The sequence below is a fragment of the Columba livia genome, chromosome 11 (genome assembly GCF_036013475.1).
Source record: "Columba livia isolate bColLiv1 breed racing homer chromosome 11, bColLiv1.pat.W.v2, whole genome shotgun sequence".
Taxonomy (NCBI): domain Eukaryota; kingdom Metazoa; phylum Chordata; class Aves; order Columbiformes; family Columbidae; genus Columba; species Columba livia.
In genome coordinates, this window is record NC_088612.1 from 14,893,433 (window position 1) to 14,920,461 (window position 27,029).

Consider the following 27,029-nt stretch of genomic DNA (forward strand, 5'->3'; position numbering starts at 1 on the left):
TACTATTCTGTCCCAGAGGCCCTCCTGCCACCTGATGTCACTGTTCTTGTCAGGTAGAGGCAGGCAGGCTGCATGTCTGCAAGAACTGACAGCAGGTAGGGAAGTCATACACTTAGGAAAGTCATACAAATTATTTTGGTAAGTCAAAAGATAATGCCTTATGGAGGGTAGTTGTTAAGACAAATCTATCAACCAAGACAAAAGAAATATTCAGTTAACTGCCAGTCTCCCTGTGGCCTGCTGGGCATGGGCTAGGACTGCCTGACCCTGGTGCACACACAAATGGGCAGAACTGCACATGGCAAACACGGCCCAGGGAAAAACCCTCCTCCACCTGCACTGCCATGGCTGCCTTCCCAGCAAAGCATCGTGAAACAGGAGAAACTCCATGAATAAGAAGATAGTTATCTGACACACAAGACTTAAGTCCAAGCAGAGACCAAAGAACCTCATACATTTCATGATGACTGTGAAGCTTTTCCTGCTTGTCATTGGCCCTGAAAAGAGTCCTTGCCAAGTTGATGGGGAAACAACTGAGGATTCAAGGTGAGATATAAACAACGAGGACAAGAATGGAATAATCTATGCTACAGCAAGGTAATCATCTGTGTTCACATCTAGCAAAGATAATGGAATATTATGGTATTAAAAAAAGAAGAGCAAAATTTTCACTGAGATATTTTAATCATTTAGAAGTTTAAGAAGGAGATATAAATAAAATGCACAGCTATGCTCATTTGAGAACCTTTCATGAGCAGCAGAGAAACCACGAAAGGCCTGTTGGAACAGCAGCACAGGGTCTGGCTCTCCAGGTCTTCTCAGTCCAAGGCTACACATCATCATTAATTTCAAATGATAAACAAGCTCAATTGTTAGCTATATTCTTGCTCACAGAAGCACGCATTGGTTAATACTGAATTCTTTTCTATAAGGTACTCCAGACAGATAGGAAATGGACACCTTTGGCACACATGGAGAGAGAGAAACACAACACTTAAGCTCTGCACGGATGCCCAGTATTTCCTCAGCACTCTGCCTGGGGTGGCTCTGTGCCCGCACACTCTTCACAGAGCCCACCCCACATCTCCCACAGGTACCTCCCAGCACTTGAATGGGCCTGGAGACCTTGCATGGGTAGTACCACAGCTTTCTATAAATCTGCATTCCTCATTTTAGCTCCTGGTCATTAAACCCATGGACTTTCAGTTAAATTACATAGTTAAACATACATTGAAAGATGCAGCTAAGCCCTACAGGCCTAAGAAAGTAGAGATTCAGCAGCGGAGCTCTGCTGAGTATTTTATCATACTTCAATTTGGTTTGAATTTAATGGAATTTTCCCAAAGAAAGACCCTCTAGAATCATGTGACTCTAGCAAGACGTTCAAAGAGAAAAATTCAAAACTTACCTGGCTGTCATTCTCTTCTAACTTGCTTTGCATCTCAGCCTCATCAGCTGGACAACGATATTCTTGTCTTCTTCATGGTCTGTGCAGTCCCTGTTGAAGAAATCAAATGCATTGAAAATATCTCTCTAATCCCCATTGAATTATGAATTACAGAAGAACATTTCTCAAATAATTAACCTGAATGTGTGCTACCACCAACAATAACATGCTCTATGGATCCCAAGACTTCATTAAAAATAAAAAAGAAAAAGCCCCAAAACCACCAGTTCTACATTTACTCACTTTCTTAACAAACCAAATGTCATATTAAAATTTCATCCAAAATTCGGTTAATCCTTCCACTAGAGGTAAGACATATTGGTTAAGCAGATATCAGTTCAATTGAAATAGAGAAAAAAATATATAAGTATATAAAGAGGGAAAGTGAGCTACCACTGTAATAACGCCAGTGCTCTCAAGAGAACACATCTGTCCCTCCTGCTTCTGTCCGTAATCCTAAAATCAGTAAGCCTCCCTCAGGTGGGAACCCTCTCAGCACGCTGCTCCTTCTCACCTGGGCACTCCCACATTCACACAACAACCCTATTTCCTCTGCCTGGAAGGAATCCTGCCATCTCCTCCTAAAAACTACAAAAACAATACAATAAAACTGGAACGTGGGGCTGAACCTACCAAAGCAATGCACAAAACTGCTACACAGGGATAAAGAAGCGGCAGAAAACCTGGAGCAGCTCAGAGCCTCTCAGGAAACAGAGGGATTTGGTGCGGTGACTCAACTTCAAACCAGGTCGGCAGTGAGGAGACACCTGTCACAGGCAAAGCGGCGCTCAGTGACCTGTTGGGATGGTGCTGGGAGTTCCAGCCCAGCACAGATCGCCTCCAGCCAGCAGCACAACTCGGCACCGCTGCGTGGCCACACACCACACGCCAGCTCAACTCCACTCTGCGACGGACATCTGGGGAGACCCTGTTCTTCTGACACCATTCATTGGGGATTTCTGGGCTTTGACATCCAGAACTTTCAAGGTCAATAATTTAAATGAGTTTGTTACACAATATGTGAACTTTAAATACTAGTATTTTCTAAAATTTCTGCTGATTTATTATTTTTTTTTATTCCTAAGAATAAAAAACCTCAGCTGCCTGCTTAGAAAACCTGCTCTTAGGCCTATAAACTCACTGGGTTCCCAAAAGACTTAAGCTCCCAGGTGATCAGAGTCTCTTTTAAAAGTATGGCACAGGCTTTACATCACTGAAATGCTTTTGAAAATGGTACTATTATTAACATATTCTATCTTCATCATAATGTGAAACCATTGAAAGGTTTGGGTTATAAATATCAGTACCACAGACAATGCATCAGCAAACTGATAAATTAAATTATTATTTAAAATATTTAAGCCGTCTCAGCTACTTACAAGCTATCCTTGCAGCCTGGCATTAGCAATATCATTGCTGCCTCTAGCCTGCCACATTGCATTACCTTCATAATTAAGTGGGAAACCAGAACAATTTTGACCATGATAAAAAGATAGCCTTGAATTACAGTCACTAAAGAGACCCATGGCATTCTTATTTAGGCATCCCAGAGGATTTATTAGGAGCAATAGCCTCAACTAAAAACTAAGGTTCACTTATGTCAATTAGCAAAAGCAGGAACACTGTTTTAGTTAGGTAGACATTTTATGTATAGAGCAAAAATAGACAAATCTCAGAAAGTTTAATTTCATTAAAAGAAGTCTGGGTATCCAAACATCTCTAGGTAAAGAAACCAAATTGAAATATGAAATCAGAACACTTTCAATAAGCTCCCATAAATTTCTTGCTTTATTTGCCTGACTCAGGTAACCATGACAATTTTTCTCATGATCTAACGACATACCAAATGGATCAAAATCAACAGAGATACAAAATGAGAGATTTGGCCTCTTATATCTGCACTAGCAAGATATGCAGAAGAAGAAAGTCCTACAGCTCTGTGAAACTAGATTATTTCTGATGGTAAGAAGACATTTCAAGCATGTTCATCTAACTGGTAGACAAATTCTAGGTCAGGTTTTTAGTTTATTTTTATAATATATTTTATTTTATAAATAGTCATTAAAACAACCAGTGGTCTAAAATTCCTCCTGCAAAACAAACAAAGGAAGCTTATCCAAGCTTGAAAAATCCTCCAACTTAACTAAAATCACTGCAAGAAACAGGCAGTTCCTTCCTCTCTCTGCTTTATGGCCCCATATTCCCCTTTTTCATCCTCTCTGTCATATTAAAAGGAAGTTTTAGAAAAAATTGTCCATAATAACTATCTGAACTAACCTCAGTCTTTTAAATCTAGTTCAAGAAAAACATGCTGAAAGCAATTTGCATTCACTCATGACTAACAAAACCCTTTTGATGTCACTGAAAAACAGGGAAATTTTATTTTGAGACCCAGCTATCACTAAAATCAAAGGCAGGTTTATTACTGAAAAGTCTCTCCTCAGTGCATGTGTCTATTTTCACTGCTACCACGCAGCTTGCTCATAAAATGTTGACTTCAGATATCTATGCTGGGACCATTAGTCAGTCATTTATTCTGTCATGTTCTTCAGTGCTGAGGAGATGAATCACATATGACTAAGGGCTATATTTTCTACGTTTTACTTAAATATCTGATTGTAAAATACCCATTCATTTGCATACAACATCCCCGCACTGGTGATAACCCATCTCTCTGGCACTAGCTGTTCAGCAAGGCCCAGTTTTAGTCGAGAGCCAGGTAGTGGGGGCTGATACACATGGCTTTAGGCTTGATTTTTCACTTCCATTGACAACAGCCAGAACTGCTCGTGCACACGCCTCTGCTTCATGATTTATGCTGCTGACACCCAGTACTCCCACTTACAGTCCCTGGCTTTGCAGTCGATGTGATGAGTAGATTGGCTGGTCTTTCAAACCAGGAATGAGTAGGGGAAAGTCCCACTCACTTTGTCACGAACGATAACATCACAAGTCCAGCTGGAAGAGGGACCCGTGACTCCCCAACCAGTGGCTGCGCCAGGCAGCCCAGAGCCAGCAGGCACATCTGCGGCCGCAGGGGAGGCAGAGCCAGCTGCTCGCTGCCGTGTGCCCATGCGGAAAAACACAGCCTGCGCTACCCAGCCCAGCAAAACCACCACCGGCCTTCGGACACGCAGCACCTAAGGCTGTATTTCTCTGTCTAAGGGACCCAGAAAAAACAGATCACATCTAGTGGTTTCAATTATTTGTAATGAATTTTCCATCGAAACACGTATTTAAAGTGGTTTCAGCTCCTCCCATGGCTCTTCATCGGTGAAACAATCGGATAGCTGATTCAAGAGTTCCTTTGAGTCCAGGGAGGAATCTCATTCTGAACATCTCCCTGTCTCTGAGGGTTCCATGGCCTCCAAATATGCTGTGTTCTGACAACAAAAACGGTTCATTTTTTGTTTCCCGTCTCTGAATGCCACCATTTGCAACACCTTCCTTGAAGAAGCTGTCACCAGCTGTTTGGAGACAAACAGCATTTTTCACGGAGCCACGACTGGCTGCCATTACACAGAGCCAAGAGCGAGAAATTCCTCTTGTCTCCAGTGCCTCACCACAGCATTTGTCCCTTTGTAGCCTGTGGTTGGCATCAGTACGCTGTGCTAGTCTAAGAGATGCAATTACAGAGAAAGGACGAGATCTTATTTAAAACAGAAATGGGTACATGATGTTTGTTGTTCCACATGTTTGAAAAATATCACCTTCACCTCCACCAGTGATTAGTTAAAATAAATCATACATGGACTGGACTGATTTACTTTAGGAGCGACACTGTGACTTTGCAAGAGAAGCTGGGAGGGAATATTAAGGAATGCTGGTTTTATGCAATGTAAGAAATACAGTTGTACATCTGCAATTTGTGCATTCCAAGACAAAATGCAGAGACAAATAAGAAATTATTTCTCCCCTCAGCCACATTAAAGCTGTATGCATTTGATGAACTGAGACTTAACCGTTAGAATTCTACAAGACAAAATGCAGTATTCTCTAGCAGAAAAGTACACCATGACTACTTTTCTTTTCAGAAGACTGACTTGTATCGTATCCTCTGCCTCAACTACAACTCCAAAGTTTAAATGAATTCACTCTCAGTTTTGAAACAACATTATTCAGCATTGCCAGGAAAAAAAAGGTTTCAAACACTTCTGTCTTTGAAAGGATTAGAAATTAGCTTTATGGTCAAAGGCCTTATTAGCACAGCCCTTACAGATCAAATGACCATTTTGTGGAACTCATGTTAGTTATTTGAATTGTAGCAGATGGTAATTTTTTCAGCAAAGAAAAACTTCTAGTGTGTTGCTTTAGGACAAGATAAATAAGGTTGATCTTCAGATGCTTACAGCGAGGATCTGTTAAAGCTGCAGGCCTAAAATGCAGATTTCTTGTCAACTTTAATTAGCTTCTATGAACAGTAAATTATGTAGTTATTTAAAATTAACCAGGGTGAAGAAAAGCAGTTTTGCCAACTTTCTGTTGTTTACACTCATGCAAAAAGATAGCAGAGTGACTCTGTAATGCTGTGAATTCTGTGTCAGTGAGAAACCAACGCCAAGCCTTGGAATTACAAAACGACTCAGAAGGACCTGACAGAGGCTGAAATGAGAGGAACAAATAATTTCTTACACAAAAAGTGGAAATGTGCTAACCATGATGTCAAGGAAAACCCGTGACACTTTTTGACACAGAAAAGCACCTGTAGGCTAGATATGCTGCAGTTGTTTCATTTGAGATATTTCATTCACAATATCACAGTGGTGTTACCACTGCTGTTTAATAACTATGCCCACACTTTAATGTGAGTGTATGCTAACAGTAATAAAGACAGGAATGAATTTTGAAAGATGTTGGCATTATAGAAATTACCATGGCCCTATTTATTAGTTACACAAATGCATTAGGCAAATTTTAAGCAATCAAGCAGCAGAGCACTGTTCAGAAATGCTCTCTCTGTACTTTTTACAAAGTGGGAGAGCAGAAGCTTTGTTGATTTTAAGTAACAGAATCATTTGTGCTCTTCTTTATCCTTCCCAACAAAAAAACATTTGGGCAGTGGATCATTTTCTGCAAATCACATACTAGTGCAGGAGCTAAGAATTTGGGAAGAGGTTATCTTTGTGAACCTCTGTTCAAGACTGGATGTATAGAATATGAAGTTTAATTACAAAATTAACCAAATTTCAGATCACTAATTTGTCCTTCAACAGAAATCTCAACATCAAAACTACCTGCCACCTCTTGGCAATCAAGAAGCAATATATTATTTCAAGACATTTTACAGAAAAAAATCAATGCCAACACATACACGTTCTCCATCACTAAGACTAGTAGTTGTGCAAAATAAACAACAGAGAATAACTAATAACAAGAGATGCAATTGCTACGGCTACCTAAAAAGAATTTTTTAAAAAGGTAACAATTAAAAAGGTAATTAAATTCTAATAACATGCAAATAAAAGTGCCTATGTCTCATCTAACATATGCTGTATGTTGCCATTTAAAATCCTAGCCTATGCTACCACCTTGTCTAAAAAGAAGGAAAAGCAGATTTTTTTGTTGATATGGAAGTGCCAGGTCATTGCAGTTGCACAATAATTAGATCCAAGTCAGAAAGTGCTGCAGTCACTTGAGTTGCATATAGACGGTCACTTCTGCACCATCAGCCTAATCTCAGGGCTATTTTATCATCTGCCACAATTAGTAAGGTGCATGCTTTTGCTCATCTGTAAATCTCTGCAAAGAGAAAAAGAGGATATTCCTCACACTCCAGGATATTATAACCTCTGGACAACTGTAACACCTCCTAATTAATGACTGCACGAGTCATTCTGAATGTTCTTCAGCCCTTGGTTCTTTTAACTGACCAATGTATGAGATTAGCCTTGTAAAGGAAACTAGGAAGATACTCTTTGGGTATAAACAAACATCTTACAATTATGATGAGGTTCCTCTCTATAGACACATTAATTCAGAACCCTGTAGCTGTTTCTCTAATAGCTCTGCGCCTCACTCAGACTACCAAAATAGATGCAAAATACTACTCAGGTGAGGATGTTTGCCTTTTGTACAAGGCTATATTTATGTCTTTGCTTACCAAATAAAGGAACAATAGACAGCACACTGGTATTAAATACATACTATTACCACAAACAGTTTCTTATGCTTGATCTTCATGTGAAAATGTGTGATCTGTGCACACTGTTATCTCCGGGAATATATTGGGTACTCATAAACAGACACACAATTGGCCATGTCTGATTACGTCCAATGTATATGAGAAACTAAGGGCTTGTTTATATCCTGGCAAACACCCAGCCATGGGAGGTGAACTGGGAGACCCACAATAGTTTCTACGGACTGCAATTGTAAAATGAACTTGCATTGATCATTGTGACTAGAAAGTTATTAGCTGGAGACGGGAAATAGCTGCCTCCAAATCACCTGGCTGAACAGCACACAACAGGAAGAAGAATTAAAGCTCAGACAAGAGCAGGTCATATTTCTGGTGGGCACTGGAGGCAAAGAAAACAGCCTGTACAGCTCACTTTTAAGCTGTAAACAGTAGACTTTTACCAAGGTAACTTTTGCCATAAATGAAAGCTTCAGTACAGTGTTTGTTAATGTTTCTCTGCTAGTGTCGAGGCAATCAACCCATATAAATATTTGTGAAAGTAAATTTTATTAGCCAGGATGTCTATAGAAAGCAAACGTAACCCTTTCTTGCCCTTTGTGTGCATTCACACCAGAATCTCTGACTAAAAAGGTAAACCCTCTAGATGGAATGCACCTGATTGAACACAGTTTAATCAAGCAGCTGGGCTGCTGATAGCTATTAAAGAATACAAAAAGAGGGGAATTTCTGAAGTGCCTAGAAAATTCAATCTGCTAACATCAAAAACAAATGAGACTACCACAAACAAAAAAAATAAATCAAGATTTATCAAAGAAATAGTAACGAATTATGCTTTCAGTGCTCATGCTACTGGAATTTGAGGTTTCAGCACCATCCCCTGAAGGCTTTACCTTCTGAGTCCTGTAACAGAGCTTTAGGAACCTTGGGCTGTGCACACTTCTGACCCGGCCACCACCACTGGGTGAGCTAGTTGTCAACAAGGCAATGTGCACAGCAAAAAACCGAGCCAACAGTAGAGGTCAGCCATGACTTGTAGATTTCCTCTCCAGATTTCTTGCCTGAAGAACTGATGCTGTTTACTGTACAGCCAGAAAGATCTGGGGCACCTCTGCCAAAGCACCAGTGGATAACAGGAGCAGAAGGAAAGAAAATTAGTTTCCTTCCCAAAATGAGACAATGCACAAATCTGGGTACCGTAATAAGAGCATTGCCATGGTAGGGTTGAAGTATTAATACAAATAGAAAATAACACTGGTTTATCTGCGAAAAACACACAGCTCCCCTAGCAACTTGCTCCTGTCTGCTAGCTGATCCAAAAAGGTCAACATCTCACCGAAAAGACAAATAAACAAAACAAAACACATAGGAGAGAAACAATAAGCTCAACCTAGTTTTTTTTTTTTAAAAAGGTACCCGAGAACTTTGACAGTGTATGTCCCTACATCCGCTGTGGCTTGGCTTTTGGAGAGTTATCATTGCCACTTGCTGGTTTCTACCACCTCTCCATAAAGTTGTTCAGATGTTGTTTCATTTGCAAAGGGGAATGTTTCAGTCCTCCTGGACGTTATGGCTGAAACACATGATGCATCAATGTGCTGACTACTTGGTTTGCCCCTAGTTTCCTCTGGTCCTGTGCTCAACATTTAAAAATACTTAAACAGTGGCTACATAAATTAGTTCAGTGCTTCAGCCAAAACAGATCACTTGGATTTTTAAAGCTGAGAATTAACATGGACTAATAAACTGCTGTTTGCTGGGTTATTTGATAAACAAGCATTTAGTTACCCCTTGCAAATGAGCACACTCTTCCATACCATTTTTCCTCACATGCAGCTACCTAAGACATTAATTTAAGGCAGCAACTGGATTTGAAAGGCAGGGATTTTGACTGAAAGAAATAACCCATGCATGGTCTCAAAAATGTGCTTTAAAGATGCAAATGGAAAACAATCAACAAAATGCAATAAATGTTTTAGGCTTGCTTTCCAACTGCGCATCTTTACATCTACGGCAGGCAGGAGCTCAGGCATCATTTTACTGCGTCGTGTTTGTCAAGCACTAAACACAGCACCCCTCAGCTATGGTTGTTTCTCCTATATCTAGACAAAACATGTGGCACCTGAGCCGCCAGCTCTGCATCTCTGCTGGGGATTTAACAGCCATGTGTGCAAATCATTCTGCCCATCTCCCACTTCTCCCAAATGTGACCGAAGCCCAATTCCTGGCTAAGGCCAGCAGGGACTGGCCCTTCCCCGGATCCCCACCCTGCCCAGGGGACCCTGCTGCCCTGTGGGCTAAATTCCTGCCTTTCACAGCAGCAGCCGCTGCTGATGGCAAAAAAGACCGGCCAAGCCCCTGGGCGGAGGAGGGAGCTGGGAGGGCAGCTCCGTGGCGCTCAGGGACCTGATGCCCTTTGGCTTTTGGGCAAGCGCGGGCAGGGCGTCGTCCCCGCGGCCCCGGGCACGGGCGCTGCCCTGCGGGGAGCTGGGCTGAACTCTGCCCCGCCCGGAGCCGCCTCCGCTCTCAGGGACTCCGTCCCGCGGCCGGGGAGCCCAGACTGCTGCGGGAGGGCGCCAGCTGGCAGGGCTCGGGGACAGGCCCCGCGGAGCGGGGAGGGCTGCGGGGTGCGGCTGCCCAGCAGGGGAGGGGGCTGCTCCCGATCTCCTCCCTATAATGCCGGGACCGCTTTGCCCAGCGCAACGCATCGCTCCGGCTGCGGTAACAGCCAGCGAGCGGCTTCACCCCCTCCCCTCCGGCCCGGGGCCGCTCAAGGATTAGGGAAGAGAGGAAAATCCATCAGGCGGAGAGTCAGGACGCGGAGGCGGGCCGTCAGCATTCCTCCGCTCCGCCCGAGCCGGCAGCGCCGTAGGGCGAGCTCTGGTGCGGGCGCAGGAAGGGGCCGAGCTGCCCGAGGTCCCCGAGGCACCGGCGGCTCCCAGCGGCGCCGATCCGCGCCTCGGCCCGCGCCCCAGCCCTGCTCGGGGCCGGCAGGGCTCGTCGGCGGGAGAAGCCGTTGCTGCCGTCACCGACCCCGGCCGCGGCGGCTGCCCCGGGATGGGCCTGCAGGGGCTGGCGCTCTGGCTGCTGGCGGCGGCGGGACTCGTGCGCGGTGAGTGACTCCGCGCTGCCGCGGGCGGGCGCGGGCGGCTGCCCGGGAGCCCCCGCTCTGTCCCGGGCAGCTCGGTGGGCTCGGCAGCGCTGGGAGCTGCCGGCAAGAGACACAGCGATGGGGATGGGGGAGCAAACTCCGGCAAGAAGCTTAAGTGGTAGCTGCCCCAGGGCTGCGACTGTGGCTTTCTGTGGAGGGAATTCAGGGCTAGAAAATAAGAAGGGAGAGGAAAATCCGTCTGGAGGGGGGTCAGGGAGGGCTTGCATCCAGGGGACCTGTTCCTACCCTGACCCAGATTTCCTTTCCTTCTGACACTGCTCTGCTCCATCCATATGGACCTGCTCCCGTTCCCTCCATATAAAAATGGCAGAATAAAGACCCTCCCTAGATTTGAAATGTAAAGAAGACAGAAATCCCTGATTATTATCACATATATTAATGTAGTGCCTATCATCTCTGCCAGGAACCCTGTACCCCCACTTTCTTTGTAGTTGCATGAACAGAGAGAACAAAGCAGAGAGCACTTGCCCCAAAGAGTTCTTAGTCTGAAGCAGTCTCTCAGATTCAGTCTAACCTGTGGCCATTTTTCTACCGTTGCCTTGCTGATGCTCTCTGCCATATCTCTGTTCTGCTTTCCTGGCTATAGCTGTACCAGGACAGGTGTCAAAATACGGGCAGTGTATTTTCCTCTTAATCACTTCTTGCTGCTGCACCAAAGGGTGCATATGTTGACAAAGCATCATTAGCATTTAGAATTTATTACTCCTGGCCAGCCAAGAAATTATTGAAGAGGGAATTCTCCTTACAGACTGATCTGGAAGGGAAATGATACATTTGTGATAAGATTTTGCTGTAGTAGCTAATGTACTATATTAATTATAGTGGCATTTCCTGGGAATGCAGCAGGTAAAATAATAGATACAGAATAGCAGGAAAAGAACATGTGTTCTAGCTTTACTTTCTGCTGTAGAATCCTAATTATTTATCTATTTATTCCTGTGCCTGAAGAGTCCCTGCAAGGAGAGTTCCAAAGGAAGCTATATAAGGAGCTGCTGAAAAATTACAACCCGCTGGAGCGACCAGTTGCAAATGATTCCCAGCCGCTCACGGTCTATTTCACTCTCAGCCTCATGCAGATCATGGATGTGGTGAGTCTGTAACCTTCTAGGAAACTATTTTAAAGGGTGGATTTTTCATTCCCAGAATGGAGATTTGTGATAGCAAAGGAAGACAACAAGATACTGGAAAGCACAAATAATTCAAGACACAATGCCAGGTTTTGACTGCCTTTTGAAAGAAGTAAACTTAAAAATAAAGTTTTTTTCCACTTTCTTACATCTGTCAGTATTTCCCAACCTTCTTAGCAGGATGAAATATTTAAAGTGAAGCTTGAACTGCATACTTTGCCTTTTGAATCCCTAACTGTACTTAGAACCAACAAGAAGTATAGTCTAGGGGGGATATGTAAAACCAAAGTTCTTGATTTCTGGTGGTCACCGAAGACCTAATCATTTTGGAGATGGAGGAGAACTGAGAGGAAGGGGGTATCCTGGCCAAAATCCAAGTGGTATTATTTCTTATCTTATTTAGACAACATTGCTAAATTCTTTCTGCTTAAATTTTACCTGCTGTATTTGCAGCCACAGTTGTTTGGTACATCAATAGACACTCCTGTGCAGTGCTTGACAGGCTGTAGGATCTTTTGGGTTCAAATATGAGTAATTTAAGATTCACTCTGTCACTGTGGCACAGAGCTCAAACTCTACACATAAGTGGGTTTACAGTATTCACTTTTACTAAATTCAACTAGCTATGGTCACTAACAAGTTAATTACTTAAAACTGGCAGTTAACCTCGAAATGCATTATCTTTCCATCAGATGCCTAAAAGTATGAGGCACAACAAAATTAAAAAAAAAGGTGGGATTATTCACGACAAATAGCTTAGTTTCTGTTCTCTTGCAAGCTGCCAGTTGCCAAAATCCAGATACTCACTGTTCATTTAATATCTAAAGGTCAGCACACACACACAGAACTCTGCAGGTTTCAATGCTCACAGTTTCTCTGCACATTTTTTCAACTTTTAGATTTATTAGACCTAAGGTAAAAACTAGGCTGTGTATTTCCAGTGTGATATTTACTATTTGCTATAGTGAGAGTAGGCAGTTGTAGTCAGTGAGCTGTTTCAGTGTCAGTGCCACTAAAGCCAACCAGCAAAATATGTCAGTTTTATCCTTGTCTGTGCACCTGAGGTTTTAATATATGTGATACCAACGAACAGAATGGAAGCTATATGGAGTTCTATATTCTTTGAATGATGGCAAGCGAAAAATATGCGTTATGCAGAGTGCAACAACTTCAAAAGGTGCTGGCAGATGGATGCAGACTGCAGCTGTACTGCACGGGCATCAGAGAGCTAGGCGAGGACAGCCAGGCACCACACCAGAACTTGGGTGTGATATAGAAGCCTGTACCACAGGGCTGATACAACAGATGACACTAACTTCCCACTAACTGTATGTAGGCACGCTGTTGTTACTAATGATGTTTATTATGGATGGGCCTAGAGATATTGAAAAAAGGGAATCTCCTCACACTGAACACTCTGCAGGTAGAAGTAGTAGGTGACTGCTGGCACAAAGAGTCAGTCTAAATAGACAAGTAAGCAAGAATGCCTTTGGACAATCAGAGACAACTGAAAAGGCGTAAAAGTGAGAATGCAAAAGGAATAAATGATACTGTGTTAATAAGGGATATATTAATGTAATGATTCATCTCCTCATTGGATTCCTTTAGAATGTGTCAAGGTAACACAAAGAAAGAAGCATTAGAAGGGCAGTGGGAGTCATGAGGACAACGCAGGTCAGAGGAAATTAAGCAAGCTGAAGAGAACGAAGGACATCATGGGCCAGGCAGTGCTTCAAAGGTCTGAATGCCTGAAGGTCCCCACCGGGGCTACTGCTGCAGCTGTTCTCACTGGCTCAAACCTTCATGGGTCTCTTGCCATGGATGACAGGGCAGAAATTACCACTTGGTTCTCTTGGCTCCGTATCATCTGTGTGATGGAGCTTTGGTCTAGCTCCTCTTTCCAATGCATCAAGCTACTTAGTGGCTTCTGCAGCAGCTCCTACTGGCTCTAGTTCCCAGCTGTAGTTACACATTTTGTGCGTCTCTGACTTGAATTAGATTTTTATCTTTGGTAGTAACAGGCCAATATATTCAGGAAAGCTTAGCCAGTCTGTTCAAGGCCTGGTCAAATTGAGCACCTGAACAAAACTCCACAATTGAATTTATCTCTAGAACTCAGCACAGTACATGGTGCTTCAACTGAATCTTAAACCAGACTTTAATAAAACCCCTTACCAACTATGGACTTAGTTGAAAAGGCCGCCTTCTGCAGCTCCCTTTTGGGAAATGACCTCCTGCCACATATGAGCGTTCTCATGGCTACTGGAGGATCTCCTGCTTTGGTAGAGGTCAGCACAGTCCCCTTCATAGGATTTTTGTATGACTCTGTGTTCAGGAAACACTTCTCTAGAGCTTAATTTATTTTGATAACCAGGATAAAAACCCTGATGCTGTGGGGGTTTTGGTTAGGACTACATACCATTAATTTCAGAGGGCTCAAAAAACCACTTTGATCCTAAACAGAACAGGGCTATGAACAGACTTTTTTTTTTCCTGGCTTTCAGAAACTGCACATTTGGTGTCATTCTGTATAGACACATTTGGCCTGAGTATGCTAACCTAACATGGTTTTAAGTATTAATCACCCAGAGAAAGGTTTGTTGTATGGCCAAATCCTCCTATAGTGATGACACAGCTTACAGAAGCCTTCTTTACAGCTCTCTCTTCTTTACGGCTCTCTATTCGTTACGGCTCTCTGTTCCCCACACTCCTGACATGGCCATACCATGTTCTTGACTACTGGATGAACAGTTGGCTGTTGGAGACACAAATGCCTGAAGGCCAGCAAGCAGTCAACTTCACACAGTTACTTTCTTCCAGAGTTGTCAAGTGTAATTAAAAACCATACAAAGTGAAGGGCAAATATCCACACATCACTAGCCAATCTGTGCACAATGAATGACTGGCAGTCTTAGGCAATATGATTCAAAAGGGAGTTTGTGATCCTATGTGCCTTTCAAAACATCCCTTCAAAATCAGCAAGAAGCCATATTTTTTGTACTGGCAGTTCAGTTACAGATCATTCTGCTTGCTATAAAACTGACTGCATTTCTTTCTCAGAGATCTGGGATTGACAGGCAAAGAAAGAAACCAACCATGAAGGAAATTAAGCTTCACACTATAAAATAAATGTGTTTTCTTCATTGTCAACAAGAAGCAAATGCTGGTGGGAATGACATCTAGTTGCAATAACAATTACTGGTTTAACAAGCTAGAAACAAAACATGTCACCATCACATTTTCCTGTAGTTTATGTGTTCACTTTAATGGCTTCTCAGCTGATACAAGCTGTACTGGGAGTCAGACCTATCCAGAGCAGATCTGTCAAATCCCTGGCAGAACAGACTGAACCAGGCTGGATCCTGGCTGCTGCTCTTGCCTGCCTTACTTGAGGTCTCTGCCATTCCGCTCTGACAGAAGGAAAATCTTAACAGACAAATACTAAGGGTATCTGCATACCTTAGTGGCAGGAGAGAAGGGGGACTTTAATGGATGGTCTTGTTTGGTCAAGGTCATAGCTTCAGTACAGTATCAAAAAATAAGGGACATGATGTAGAGAAGCTATATATTTTTCTCTACAACTCACCTCATGGAAACACCACTACCTGCACAAAAAGCTAGTCTTTGGCCTATGCCTGTCTAGTATTTCAGTGTTGTCATGGAGCATGAGCCTAACTTACACTTAGGAAAAACTTCCAGCATATGCATTTGTGAGAAACAGAATCTCGAAATATGCTGATGCTATACAATGTCAACACTGGATACAATGAAAGCCACTTTTTAGAATACTATGTGGAGGCAAACACCTTCTAAAATTCTTATTTTCTCTTGTAACATCCATCCCAATAGTAGCATCACAGTAGAATACGCAGCTGCCATGTGCTGGGGTTCAGAGCAAACCCCAGGCACAGCCACAGCAGCAGTGCTGCTCCTGCTCTGCTGCATCTCCTGCAGAATAGTGAGTGGCATAGAAAAACAAATTAAGTGGTCATGCAGATAAAAATTTTGCGCCTAGCCCGACATTTTTACAACAGACATGTTTGTATCTACTGTAAGTTAACAGAATTAAGATAAATGTATCTTAGGGAATTCCATCCTCAAAAATCAGAAGATGACACTCTAGAAATAATTCAAAATGATCATACATTCACACTGCTTAGATACACGGACATGAAGAACTGGAATACATTGAGAGATACATTGATGGTTCAAACTCCATTTTTACTGCTATCTAAACAAGTAGAAGAATCCTACAGTCTTATTTTAGTTTGGAAGAGGCCTCCAGGGGTCATCTAGTCCACCCTCCTGCTCCAAATATGTTTAAATAGACCACATTACTCAGGACTGTGTCCAGCCACAGATGGAGATTCCCTGGGCAACCCGCTTCAGGATTCAACTATCAGCCTGCTAGACTTGTTTTTCTAACGTCTAAGCAGAACCTCCCATGTTCCAACTTGGGAACAACACTAAAAACACTTATAGAAAAATGAGGCACTTTTCCTTCTTCAACAAAATTGAGTACGGCGCATAAGATACTGTTGGTAAAACCAGATTTCTTGACTATTTGCAGCAAGGTACATATTTTGACATTACAAAAGCCTTTCTGAATAACATTCTTAGCAAAAAACTACAGGATAAGGCCTTGGTAAACCCACCCTTTGGCTTGCCCGGTGCCTCTGGGACTGAGCAGTTAGCTGTACCCATTTTTTGAGTAGTCATTTTTCAAGATGAGCTGTACTTAGTTTGGACTTAGATTAGCTGAAACGGCTCACAAATCCCTACCAGTGGTTCTTCTTCAATTAAAATCTGTCATATACTTAGCAAAAAACCAAGCTAGCTCCATCTCTATCTGAGCCAAATTGCTAAACCTGGGAAAATGCTGGATCAATGCTATCCTGGCTTGTGACTGCTGTAGTGAGACTGATGGTGACAAACATTTTGGTGGGTATGAATCGGTCCATTTTGGTTAACTCTGATTTTTTTTTTTTTTAACTAGCAGAAGAATCAACAGTTAATAATTTATTTAAGAAAGTTGAATTTAGTTATTTATCTACATGAATATTCAAGTTCTTACATTGCATAACACCATTTAGTCAGAAATCTTTCATGGCTCCTCCAGACATTTATTAGCTAATTAAATCATTTACTACACAACAGTTTTTGCTTATTTACCAGTTTCTCCTGCTTGTTCTTTTTAATTACTAGTTAGAGAAAAAGAAAGTGCTGAATAGTTGTTTGTACTGGTGAGCAGCAGCAGGATCTCAAGAGAAATCGTGTTCCTTTAGGCTCTTCAGCTCACTAATGCAGACCAAAGGAAATATGAAAGCATGCAAACTTTTTAATGTTTATCTGAACTCAGTCAGTTTGCTCATCCTACATTGCCCTTGGTTACTTGTATGACTTAGGTTTATATATTCAAGGGCTTTTGTTCTTGTTTCATTTTACATAGTGTGATACAGGTGACTTCAATGACTTCCATACAGTGTTTAGCAGCAAAGCCTCTGCATAAGAATCTGCAACTCAGTATTTGCAGCCAAACACCCTCAACCCACCGGGCAAGAGAGTAATGTGAAATAACGTGACATTTTTGAAAAGGAAATTATGCTGGTAGTCAAAGAAGCAGAACAGCTTCTGTAAAGAAACAGACTACAAACCAAACATCCCCCCGCCATAAAAAAAAAAATTAAATCTGGAGAGACGAATAAACGAAATCAAGAGGATCATTGAGAAATGGTGCTAAAGAAGTTCCTAAGCTGTTTATCGAGCCTCAGCAGCCTCTTTGCAAACAATGGTTATGGCAGAAGCTCATCAAATCTGCATTATTATTTTAATTTTTAGCATCCACTTGTGTACATTAGAAAAAGTCTCTCCAAGCTTTATTTTCCTCTCACTTTGCTGCTCGATCTTTTTCCCTCCATGCTAAAGGGAGAAACTATTTTCACTTTCATCTTGCGGCCATTTCTATTCTACCATGTTTTTTTTCTGAGAGTTTAGAGAACTGGAACTGTGCTGATATGCTTTCCGATATTTTTAGTTAGTTTAATACCTATGAAAGTTACTGCATTATAACAGAAATAAGAGCATTCTGCTTCCCCATGAAATATGAAATAGAGATATTTTCAAATAACAGTCTAAAATATTCTGATAATTGATCTATTTAAACAAGCAGATGACACCTCTCCCTGTCCTGCTAGGGTGAGATACTGATATATTATGAGAAACTGCAGCCTTCTTTCTGTCATATTTGTCCTGTGCTTCTAAATATTTTCTGTATCTTCTGGCTTTTTTGACTATTTTTTCCTTCAGCATTTCTTTTGCCTAGTCTTCTCAAGCAGTATTAGATCTGGAAAGATACTTTAAACACAGTCTTTATTCTGCAGGATGGAATGGGAAGCAAGGAATTTAATTTAAGGCAGTTTGCAGAAAGGAAAAAAGAACTGACTAAAAACTGTAAAAAACCTCCTGATAATAGGTAACAGGAGGACATTAGAGATGTTCATTTTATGTGAACAACAGAGCTTCTGTTCTCATTTCTGGTTCCACAGGAGAGCTCTTTGGAAATGTAATACAAGTCACCTGGGGTTTTTCTGTTTGTTTGGGCTTTTTTTTTTTTCATATGAGTAAAGCAAAGCAGTTTCTCTAACATTTTTCTTATCCTTTGTTACACAAATAATCAGCATGAGTCATAAAAGCTCAGTACTTAATTTCTTGGTTTTCTAACGACATCAGTACGGATGCGCCAATAACTTAAACAGTGAGTGGACCCCTACTGGTATGCCACTTATGATGAAGGAGGTTTGCATCCTTACTGGGAAAAGTATGATTAAGGTTCTAGAAAATAAATTCTTTTGTGACGGATTGCTCTAGAGTACAGGCATCAGAGCAAAAAGCTTTCACATTTTACACAGGACCTCTTACTAGAACAACAGATTTTGCAATCACCATCTAGTAATCCTTACTATTCGTCAGAGATCAGCTAATAAAACAAAATTACAGCACAAAACATAATTTCTGGGAGCCAGGTCTGGCTAACTAATACTTGTTCTTACACAAAGCTTTTAATTTGCAGAAGTTTGGGTATTGAAATGTCTGTAATACTCAGAATTGTTCCTTTTTTTTTTTTTTTTTTAAAGACTATATACAGTTAAAATGACATTATTTCTGTCATTCAAGTAGTAGACAATACATGATGTCCCTACTTAGCACCCAAGTTCCTATCTATTTCTTTTCTGGGAAGGCTTCTAGGAATGCTGTGGGCTGAATTATCAGGGGCTCTGGCCCTTGAACAATGCAGCAGGTAGCATTCTCTTTGTGTTCTGTTTCATTTTAGGGCTGTATTCTTGGATGTGCAGATACAGTGCCTGCTTTTCCCTCAGAAAAGCACACACTAGAAAAAGTTTTCAGTAATTTACAAATCTAATAGTGCTGACAGTAGTTGAACAAAGTCAATAGACCAATCCATTGTCAATGGATTGCACACAAACACTTTTCTATCTATGAATGGTGTATTAACATAGAAACATTCAGATGTTAATCACTTCAAATTTAGATGATACAGATGTGAATTCTTCCGTTTCTCCTGAACTCCTCACTCTGTTCGCCTGAATAGACTACTAAACAATCCAACTGTTCCCAATCTAAATATATCTCTGAGTTACAAAAAAAAGGAGATGTCACAATGGGCTGGCAGCAGGGAGCATATATGTACAAGCACTTAAACAGAAAAAGAAATTTTTTAAAGTTAACTTAGAATTTTAATTACTTAAATAATTCAGTTTTAATGTGTTAACTAGTTTATTTTGATTTTTTTAAAATTTAAAATTAAAAGTATTATTTTTCAAAAAACCACATAAGTCTGAAGTAAACTTATATTCAGATTTAACCTTCACTTACGCTTTCATGTCCTTGCCTGTTATTTAAACTGGAATTCAATTTGTAAAAAGCAAAGGCTGTTAACATTGGCTTCAAGAACAGCTAACTGGGAAGTGCTAAGGGCATGGCACGAGGCCATGTTCCTGCTCACTGGCAGCAACATGGGAATATGATATTTATCCAGTTCACCTCTGGTAGCGGTGAAGCCATATTTGGATGGCCTATAATCACGTCTCCACATTGCTTTTATGATCCTGATAATGGAGTAGCCTGAAGGGAAGACAGTCAATGACCATGTGCAGAGTTGGTGGACCCACACACGTTTAATTATACAGCGCTACTATTTTGGACTTTTAGCGGCTTGTTTTCTGTGTTCAGCCACAAGTATTAACATATTTCTGTGGTTGGCATCCCCATAATGACTCTCAATAACTACACAATTCTGCCAGTTAAGTATTTGAGAGCAAAGAAGCAGGCCTTTTACCCTCTGCCACCAATGCTGCCACATGCAAGAATGAAGACAGTAAAAATAACGAGCACTGCTAAGCCTGACTGAACCACTCACTGAGCTAAAGAAATTCAAATAAGCATTTTTTATGGATTTTGTAGCATTCACTCCATGTCTAACCCCACCAGACAGAAGTGTTCATTTCATAGGAGAGAGTTTGCTCTTTTGTGTTGCAGAAAACAGCAGCCTGAAGGACTGTGTAGGTGTTCTGACATTTCAGTCATGACGCTTGTTGCATTTGTGCAGAAAGAGACACACAGTTGATTTTCATCTCTCTATTTCTCTCAGTACCTTTCTCAGTGATTCTTCACAGGCATTAAAGAGAAGAGGGAACTGTACGAATTTTTAGAGAAAGGTGAAAATAGAGACCTTGTAAAAGAGGACTCTCGAACCTGTCTCTCAGAGGATGTAGATTAAGGAATAACTAGAATTTCTGTAATGCTGATTCATGCTCTCTTCCTGAGTTATTAAGGCGCCTCTGTAAAACTTCTGTGGCAAGAGCTGCAGAGGCGTTCAGCAGGATAAGCAGTGTATTTTGTGCTATACCCTTCTCCAGGGCATTTTTTAATTGCCATGGTGATGTCTATGCTCTATCCTAGATTGAACTGAGACCCCAAGACACCAAGGATAATGGATTATGTTACATATCAGAGGAATTTTGGAGCTACTCCTTGTTTAATTTGCCTACACTTGGAAAGATGGAGATGAGACAGTATAGTTAGTGAGTCTGTCTGGGATGGGTAATGGCACTTTACTAACTGGTCCTCTGGAGCCAGCTTTAGCCATGTCCATGTGTAGTGGACAGAGCTATTCCGTGTGGTTGTGTCCTAGTCACATGTTGGCTCTGGTGTTCCCAAAGGTTCTGCTGTTTCAGCTGTGAACTGATGCTAAAACATGGACAACATGCTCTGGACGGGTGTGGAAATTTCTGTTGCTGTTATTCACAAAAAATAGGATAGAAGAATGCCAGCAGCAGGCTAAATATACATGCTATAACAGCATTTCCATATGACTTGTGACCATTTTGAGGAAAAAGACTTAATAAAAAGTCAAATATGACTTAAAGGTGGGTAGCAAGAACAAAACCGGAGTCAAATCCTTTGATACAATACTGTTCTGGCATTACATCTGAGCATAACAACGTAGCAGTTCAACTTCTACGTTTTGCAGCTAAGCTCTAGGCAAACAAATCAAGTTCAAAATCTTTGATTGCTTCTTGTTTTAATGCTGTCTAAGGAGTGGGACTACAGGGGCTCCACTATTCCCTCTTAGCCTGAGAAATGGTTGGTAGTTCCCAGATCCCAGTGCGCATTCAGAGCTGGGAAGCCTGTGTCAGACTGACACTGATAATCAGCACCTAGAGCCAGTATTTAACTCAGGGTTCAGTCCTCTCAGTGGGAGTCTGCTGCAGAATACAATGGAGTCAAGAATTGTTTGTACATAAAGCAATAGAACACAGTTGTTACTTTGCATGCTTGCAATAAATGTAACTGCACTTTAAGGTCTATGCTATATTTAATAATTGAACTGAGTGAAACCTGAAGTGAATAATGGGAATTCATAAGCTAACTTGAAAAAATGCAATGTCTCCCTCTTACTCTTCACAAGAATATTTTTTTCCACACAAGGTGTGCGTAAATATGTTATTAGCTATGCTGTATTCTGCTCATTTCATACACACAGTTTCCTGCTTGTCTTTGCAAAGGTGAATGTGTTCAAATCTAAATACAATCTCTTGTTAGCAATGATGTACTAAAAAAAAAAAGAAAAAAAATACTGCTATTACAATTTTGTCCCCATGGTAACAGAAATGGTACATCATGAGGCTCTTACACATATTATAATCTCGCTTATTTTCTGTGTAACTCAGTGAAAATACATCTCAAGCCCACAGCCAGGACAAAGCCCTATTACAGTCAATGGCAAGCACGACTGTCAGATCTCGTCAGAGCGTATATGGAAGAGAAACACATTCCCCCATTTTAAGGAGGCTCTTTGTGCAGATGCTCTGCCCACAGTTAAGATGGCTCTTCTATGGTCTTTCTCCAGCAGTTTTTCTGCTGTGTAAGATTTGCATCCACCTGGGAAGACCTGTATATTTTGAGCAAACTCTGCCTTTCTTTTGAAGTAAGATAAAGTAGTTGGGGAGAGAGCAGATGCTTCTTGCAAAAGCACGTAAGATTAGTCGGTGTGGAGAAACCAGAATTTCTCCTGAATTAAGTTAAGCAGTCAGACTCCTCATCTCGCACTTCAAACTCAACCTTAACCCAGGTAAAATTCAAATGACATTTTTCTAATTTTTATTTTTAAGAAAAAAAATAAGATATTCAGAAGGCCAAAAATGAGCATCTAGTCTAGAAACTCTTAAACTTTCACAGAACTTCAGCTATAAGCAGAAGCATACTTGTCTGTTGTATTCAGGTTTACTTCCTTGCTCCTTCGTTTCTCTCCTTGTGCACTTGAGCAGTGCACAGGTCAGGTGCACTGTTCAACATCCATGCAGAACACATCTGAAAATCCCAATTTTTTTTTACTTAAACGTAGGTCAAGCTCTGAAGTCACTAAGTGTGAATTGTAACTGGGGTAAGCTCATAGCAAACCGTGTATTAAATATGTGCTGGCTCAAGTGTTACAGACCAGAACTGTAGCTAGTCTGGCGCTCAGGGCATTTTTCCACCGTTCACACCAGGACATTTCCTTTCCTTCCTCCCAGCTCCTGGATGCCATTTCCCACCAGTATTGCCCAGTGACCTGCAGACCATTCTACGGGTTTCCACATTAAACCAGGAGCTCACGATAATGGCCTTCACCATGGCTAATGTTTGCACCTCTGCAAAACCTGCCCCAGGGCCACCTGCTTGTTTTCCTTCATGGTGACACTCTGTGCTGTTTCTGCTCTGTTCCTCAGTCCGTCTCTTCTGCTTGTCCTTGTTACCACAAACAAACATCTGGAACTAATGTCAGCAGATGTGGCAGTCTAAGCTGCTACACATTGAGCTGTATAACTGTGTGCAAAGACTGCACTGCTAAGGATATTTATAGCAGTGCTGAAATCTGTAATGCTGTGTAACAGTTCTGTAGCAGTATTCTACGGGATTCAATACACTTTACTCACTGTATCACAAATGAAATGGGGGCTGGGGAGAATGAGGAGGGTGTGTCCCAACAGGCAAACTCTAAAAACTTCAGTTAGTCCCAGAATAGCCATTTATTGCCTCGCTTTTCTTTGAATTTAGTGGCCAAAGTCAGCCCTCTTAAAAAATAAAAACGGACAGTGGCAGCAACATGTGCCAGTCCAGCAGCAAAACTCCCCTTTCCCCCGTCAGGAATCATTCTACAGAGCAATTCTTTATTTCACAAAGACCTTGAGCATGTAGAGAGTATGAAAAGCAATTAATATGCCATCCACCACAAGTCTAATAAATCTAAGAGCTCAATACAAAAAAGGTTTTCTTTTCAAATTTCACTTCAATTAACTACTTACAATTTGGTTTGCCTCAAGATTTTAATTCTTTGATTTAAAAAAAAAAACAAACTAGAAAAAAATAAATCAAAGATCAGGAAGCACACAAAGTAAGGAAGACATTTTGAGGATGGATTTCAGAGCTTTAACTGCAAAACTCACCTTAATGCTACAGGAGATATTTAGCTAAATCCTGAGCGCAGCTACAATACCTTATCCCTGAAGGTCTGAAAGAGCCAGAGAGAGTCTAAGTTGGAAGGTGAGACAGTCACAGAGTCAGGTGTCATCCCAGCAGCCACCCTGCTGCAGGGCTGAATTTGCCTTTGAAGTGGAAAGTGGAAGAAAGGGTGATGTCCTAAATGCCTTCAGCTTTCACTAAGGTCACTTGCAGCATGGAGCGGCTGAGCATAAAGTAATGAAGACCAACTTTCAGGAGGTTTTTCGCACCAACAGAATGAGGGCAAGTTAGCAGCTGCCGTAAAGAGAGCTGGCCTAAGGCAGGCACAAGCCCACGGCCAAGTCAGGCAGAACTGGCACACCATGCTGACTGGGCCGTGTAGTACAACATGTCGCTTAAACTCTGTTTAAACAGTTCACAACAGCTGCTGTAATTTGGAAGGAGTGTGGCTTCCCAGCAGTAGGCTGTACCACTACAAGATGAAGTCATAGATGTCAGAGCTCTTTTTTTATATAAAAATCTCACTGATAGGGCAAAAGTCAGAACACCAGATACAAATGTGTGTTTAATTTTGAAGTGGTCTTGAGAAAAATGCAGTGAAACAGTGAAAACAGACTTATGTTTTCCACTTCTGACTTTTTATTGAACAGTTTTGCACTTTTTGCATCTACTTTCAAGAAAACAGAATCACTGTGTCCTGTTCCTGGTGTTGACCCTCACGTGCTGGATCATGCAATATTATTATTTATGCACTGGCAATGCCTGTTTATACAGCATTTTCTATATAATTAGAAATATGTGCTGTAGGCACATTTTACTATGTTAAAAGGTATATTGCTGACTACTGGAGAAGTGAAAGGTAACTGCACTAACCTATTCCTGTTGTGGTAAAAGGGAAGTCAAGTGGGGAATCGCTACCAGGAGTTCAAATCTCTTTCATCTCACCAATCCTGTACACTGCCTTTTTCTTCATCTTTATGATACCTAAAAAAGCTTTCACATTGCCAACTCTGTCTAGCTCTTCATTCCTATAGTCCCCCTCCTCCCAAGATTCCTTAATTCCATCCAAATTTGCATTTTAATTAATCTTGCCATTTGGCAGGTGCAATGTAGGTGATGCCTTAGGCATTAGGGTAATGAATGAGCACCCCTTACAGGGCAGCCAGACTCTGCACCCTCTACTACATTTTTCAGAATCAAGACTTGCTGCAGCTTCAGCCCCCACCGATGGACAACTAGAGGCAGTCCTTGGCCGGCAGCTGCAGTTTTCATTTCAGTGTCCTTGCAGAAGATGACTTTTTTAGGTAACTGATTTTTATCCTCACCCCTGAGATGGAAAAATTCAATTTTGTCTGCACTACTATGAGCCACCGTCAATAGAAAAGTTTAGCACTAACCTTGGCACATAAGGAGGGTAATTGCAATTGCAATGAGAGGCCGCTATGGTGTTTTTGGATGTACTCCAGGAGGGTGAAGCTGGACCATATGCTGCTCTGGCTTCTCCTGGAGGTTGGCCACACAGCGTGTTGGTGTGCACCAGCACCATGGGCAGGAATGGAGAAGTCCAGCCCCTTCACTACTTTCCATAAGGTTCTAGGAGCTCAGATTCATCTTATTACTATGACTGCCAAAGATACTGGCCATAGCATCAATCTTTTGTCACCTGGTGTTTTTATGAGTGCTTAACTCACCCTCCAGCCCATTCTCTCAGTACTAATCCTGTAAGAATTTGGGCTTTTTTTACTTTACACAGTTCAGTGAGCTCAGTGCATGACCTTTAAAAGGAAGATGAAAAAACCCCAAGCTGTGTAAAGCAAAAATTAATCATAACAGGGTTTTAAATGACGTGGGGAAAAAAACGTCATTAGGTGCTAGCAATTTCACACTGTAGATCAGAAGATGTTGAGAATATTTAATGAGTTAATGCTGAGACAATGAGATAAGAGCTAATGAACTGATTAACCTGCTGGTTTCAGTAGCATAATATTCAAGCAAACAAAAGTGAAAATCTGTATAGGAAGTGCCTGACATGTATCTCACTGGCTGCCAGCCCATTTTTAACTTCAGACTGCAATTACTAACATCAGTCTTGCTACGAGGTACCAATCAGGAACCTAGCAGTATTGCTATAACAACAGATGTCTTTAAATGTTTCTACGAACTCTGTTATTAAGGTTCATAGTAATTGAAGCCCAGTTCAAAGAAGTATTACTTTTTCTGTAATTTAGGTGAGACTCAACCATATAAACATAAAGAAACTGGATTTGAAGTACAAGAACTACAGCTGATAGATTTTAGTCAGTACATCACTTTATGCAGGTCTTCTGAGAGGTATGTCTCTTGCTAGGTGCTGCATGTCACCGTCTGCATGCCAGTCTATAGGCATGCAGGCTTATTTTATGTCTTTTTCCCCTTGCTTTTTGTTGCATGTATTTTCTAGTGGGGATGCTAGATGCACTGACATCCCTTTGAGAGCCAGCAGATAATGTTCCTTACAAAGTATGTGATGTCCAGGCTAATGCCCTTCACAAAGCATTGTCAATTTTTTTTCTCTGCTTTATATATTCTGTTGAACTCAGGGTAAGGGAAGGATAATGTGAGGATCTTATATTCTTCCTCCAAAGGTGATCGGTCTGATAGACTTTTTAAATTGAAAAGAGAGACAAAACCAGAGATAGGAACTGGAAGAATGGAAACAGTACAATTCCCTTCAATAACTTCCAGAAATTGTTAACTCTACCCTCAAAAAATGGAGGACCATTCGAGTCTTCCTGATGTCAGCTACTATCCCTTCATTAAGTGCACTGCCATAAAATAACGTGATAAGCAGGCCAGCAGCAATTTGCCATCTGCCCTCACAGATCGTGACTACAGTTCTGAACCAAGTAGACTAAAGGAGCCTCCCACCCACCTCCCACTGCACGACTGGAACCCAGCTCCTCATTAACTCCGCTGCTTGGCCAGCACTACCCGACCAGCAAGCAACCTAAAGTAGCTGGTATGGGAAAAAACCCACAACAATCCAAACAACATGATGTAGTTTCTGGTCTCATTCTCTGACTAATTTTCCCAGCATCTGAGAATATATTGTGAAGTCCTTTTTCTCTGCTCTGTTATAGTAGAAGG

At 41.5% G+C, this 27,029-nt stretch overlaps 2 protein-coding genes across 2 annotated transcripts in view; one reads left to right on the plus strand and one right to left on the minus strand.

Moving 5' to 3' along the window:
• MYO1E (myosin IE) overlaps window positions 1-1,456 on the minus strand; it is a 114,632-nt gene extending 113,176 nt beyond the window's left edge. The window contains exon 1 of the mRNA XM_021299403.2: window positions 1,409-1,456. Coding sequence (XP_021155078.2) covers window positions 1,409-1,441 — 33 coding nt within the window. The 5' untranslated portion in view covers window positions 1,442-1,456. The remainder of the gene's footprint in view (window positions 1-1,408) is intronic.
• Window positions 1,457-10,048: 8,592 nt separating this feature from the next.
• Window positions 10,049-27,029, plus strand: part of CHRNA7 (cholinergic receptor nicotinic alpha 7 subunit) — a 37,913-nt gene continuing 20,932 nt past the window's right edge. Inside the window, exons 1-2 of the mRNA XM_065076998.1 lie at window positions 10,049-10,695; window positions 11,704-11,843. Coding sequence (XP_064933070.1) covers window positions 10,641-10,695; window positions 11,704-11,843 — 195 coding nt within the window. The 5' untranslated portion in view covers window positions 10,049-10,640. The remainder of the gene's footprint in view (window positions 10,696-11,703; window positions 11,844-27,029) is intronic.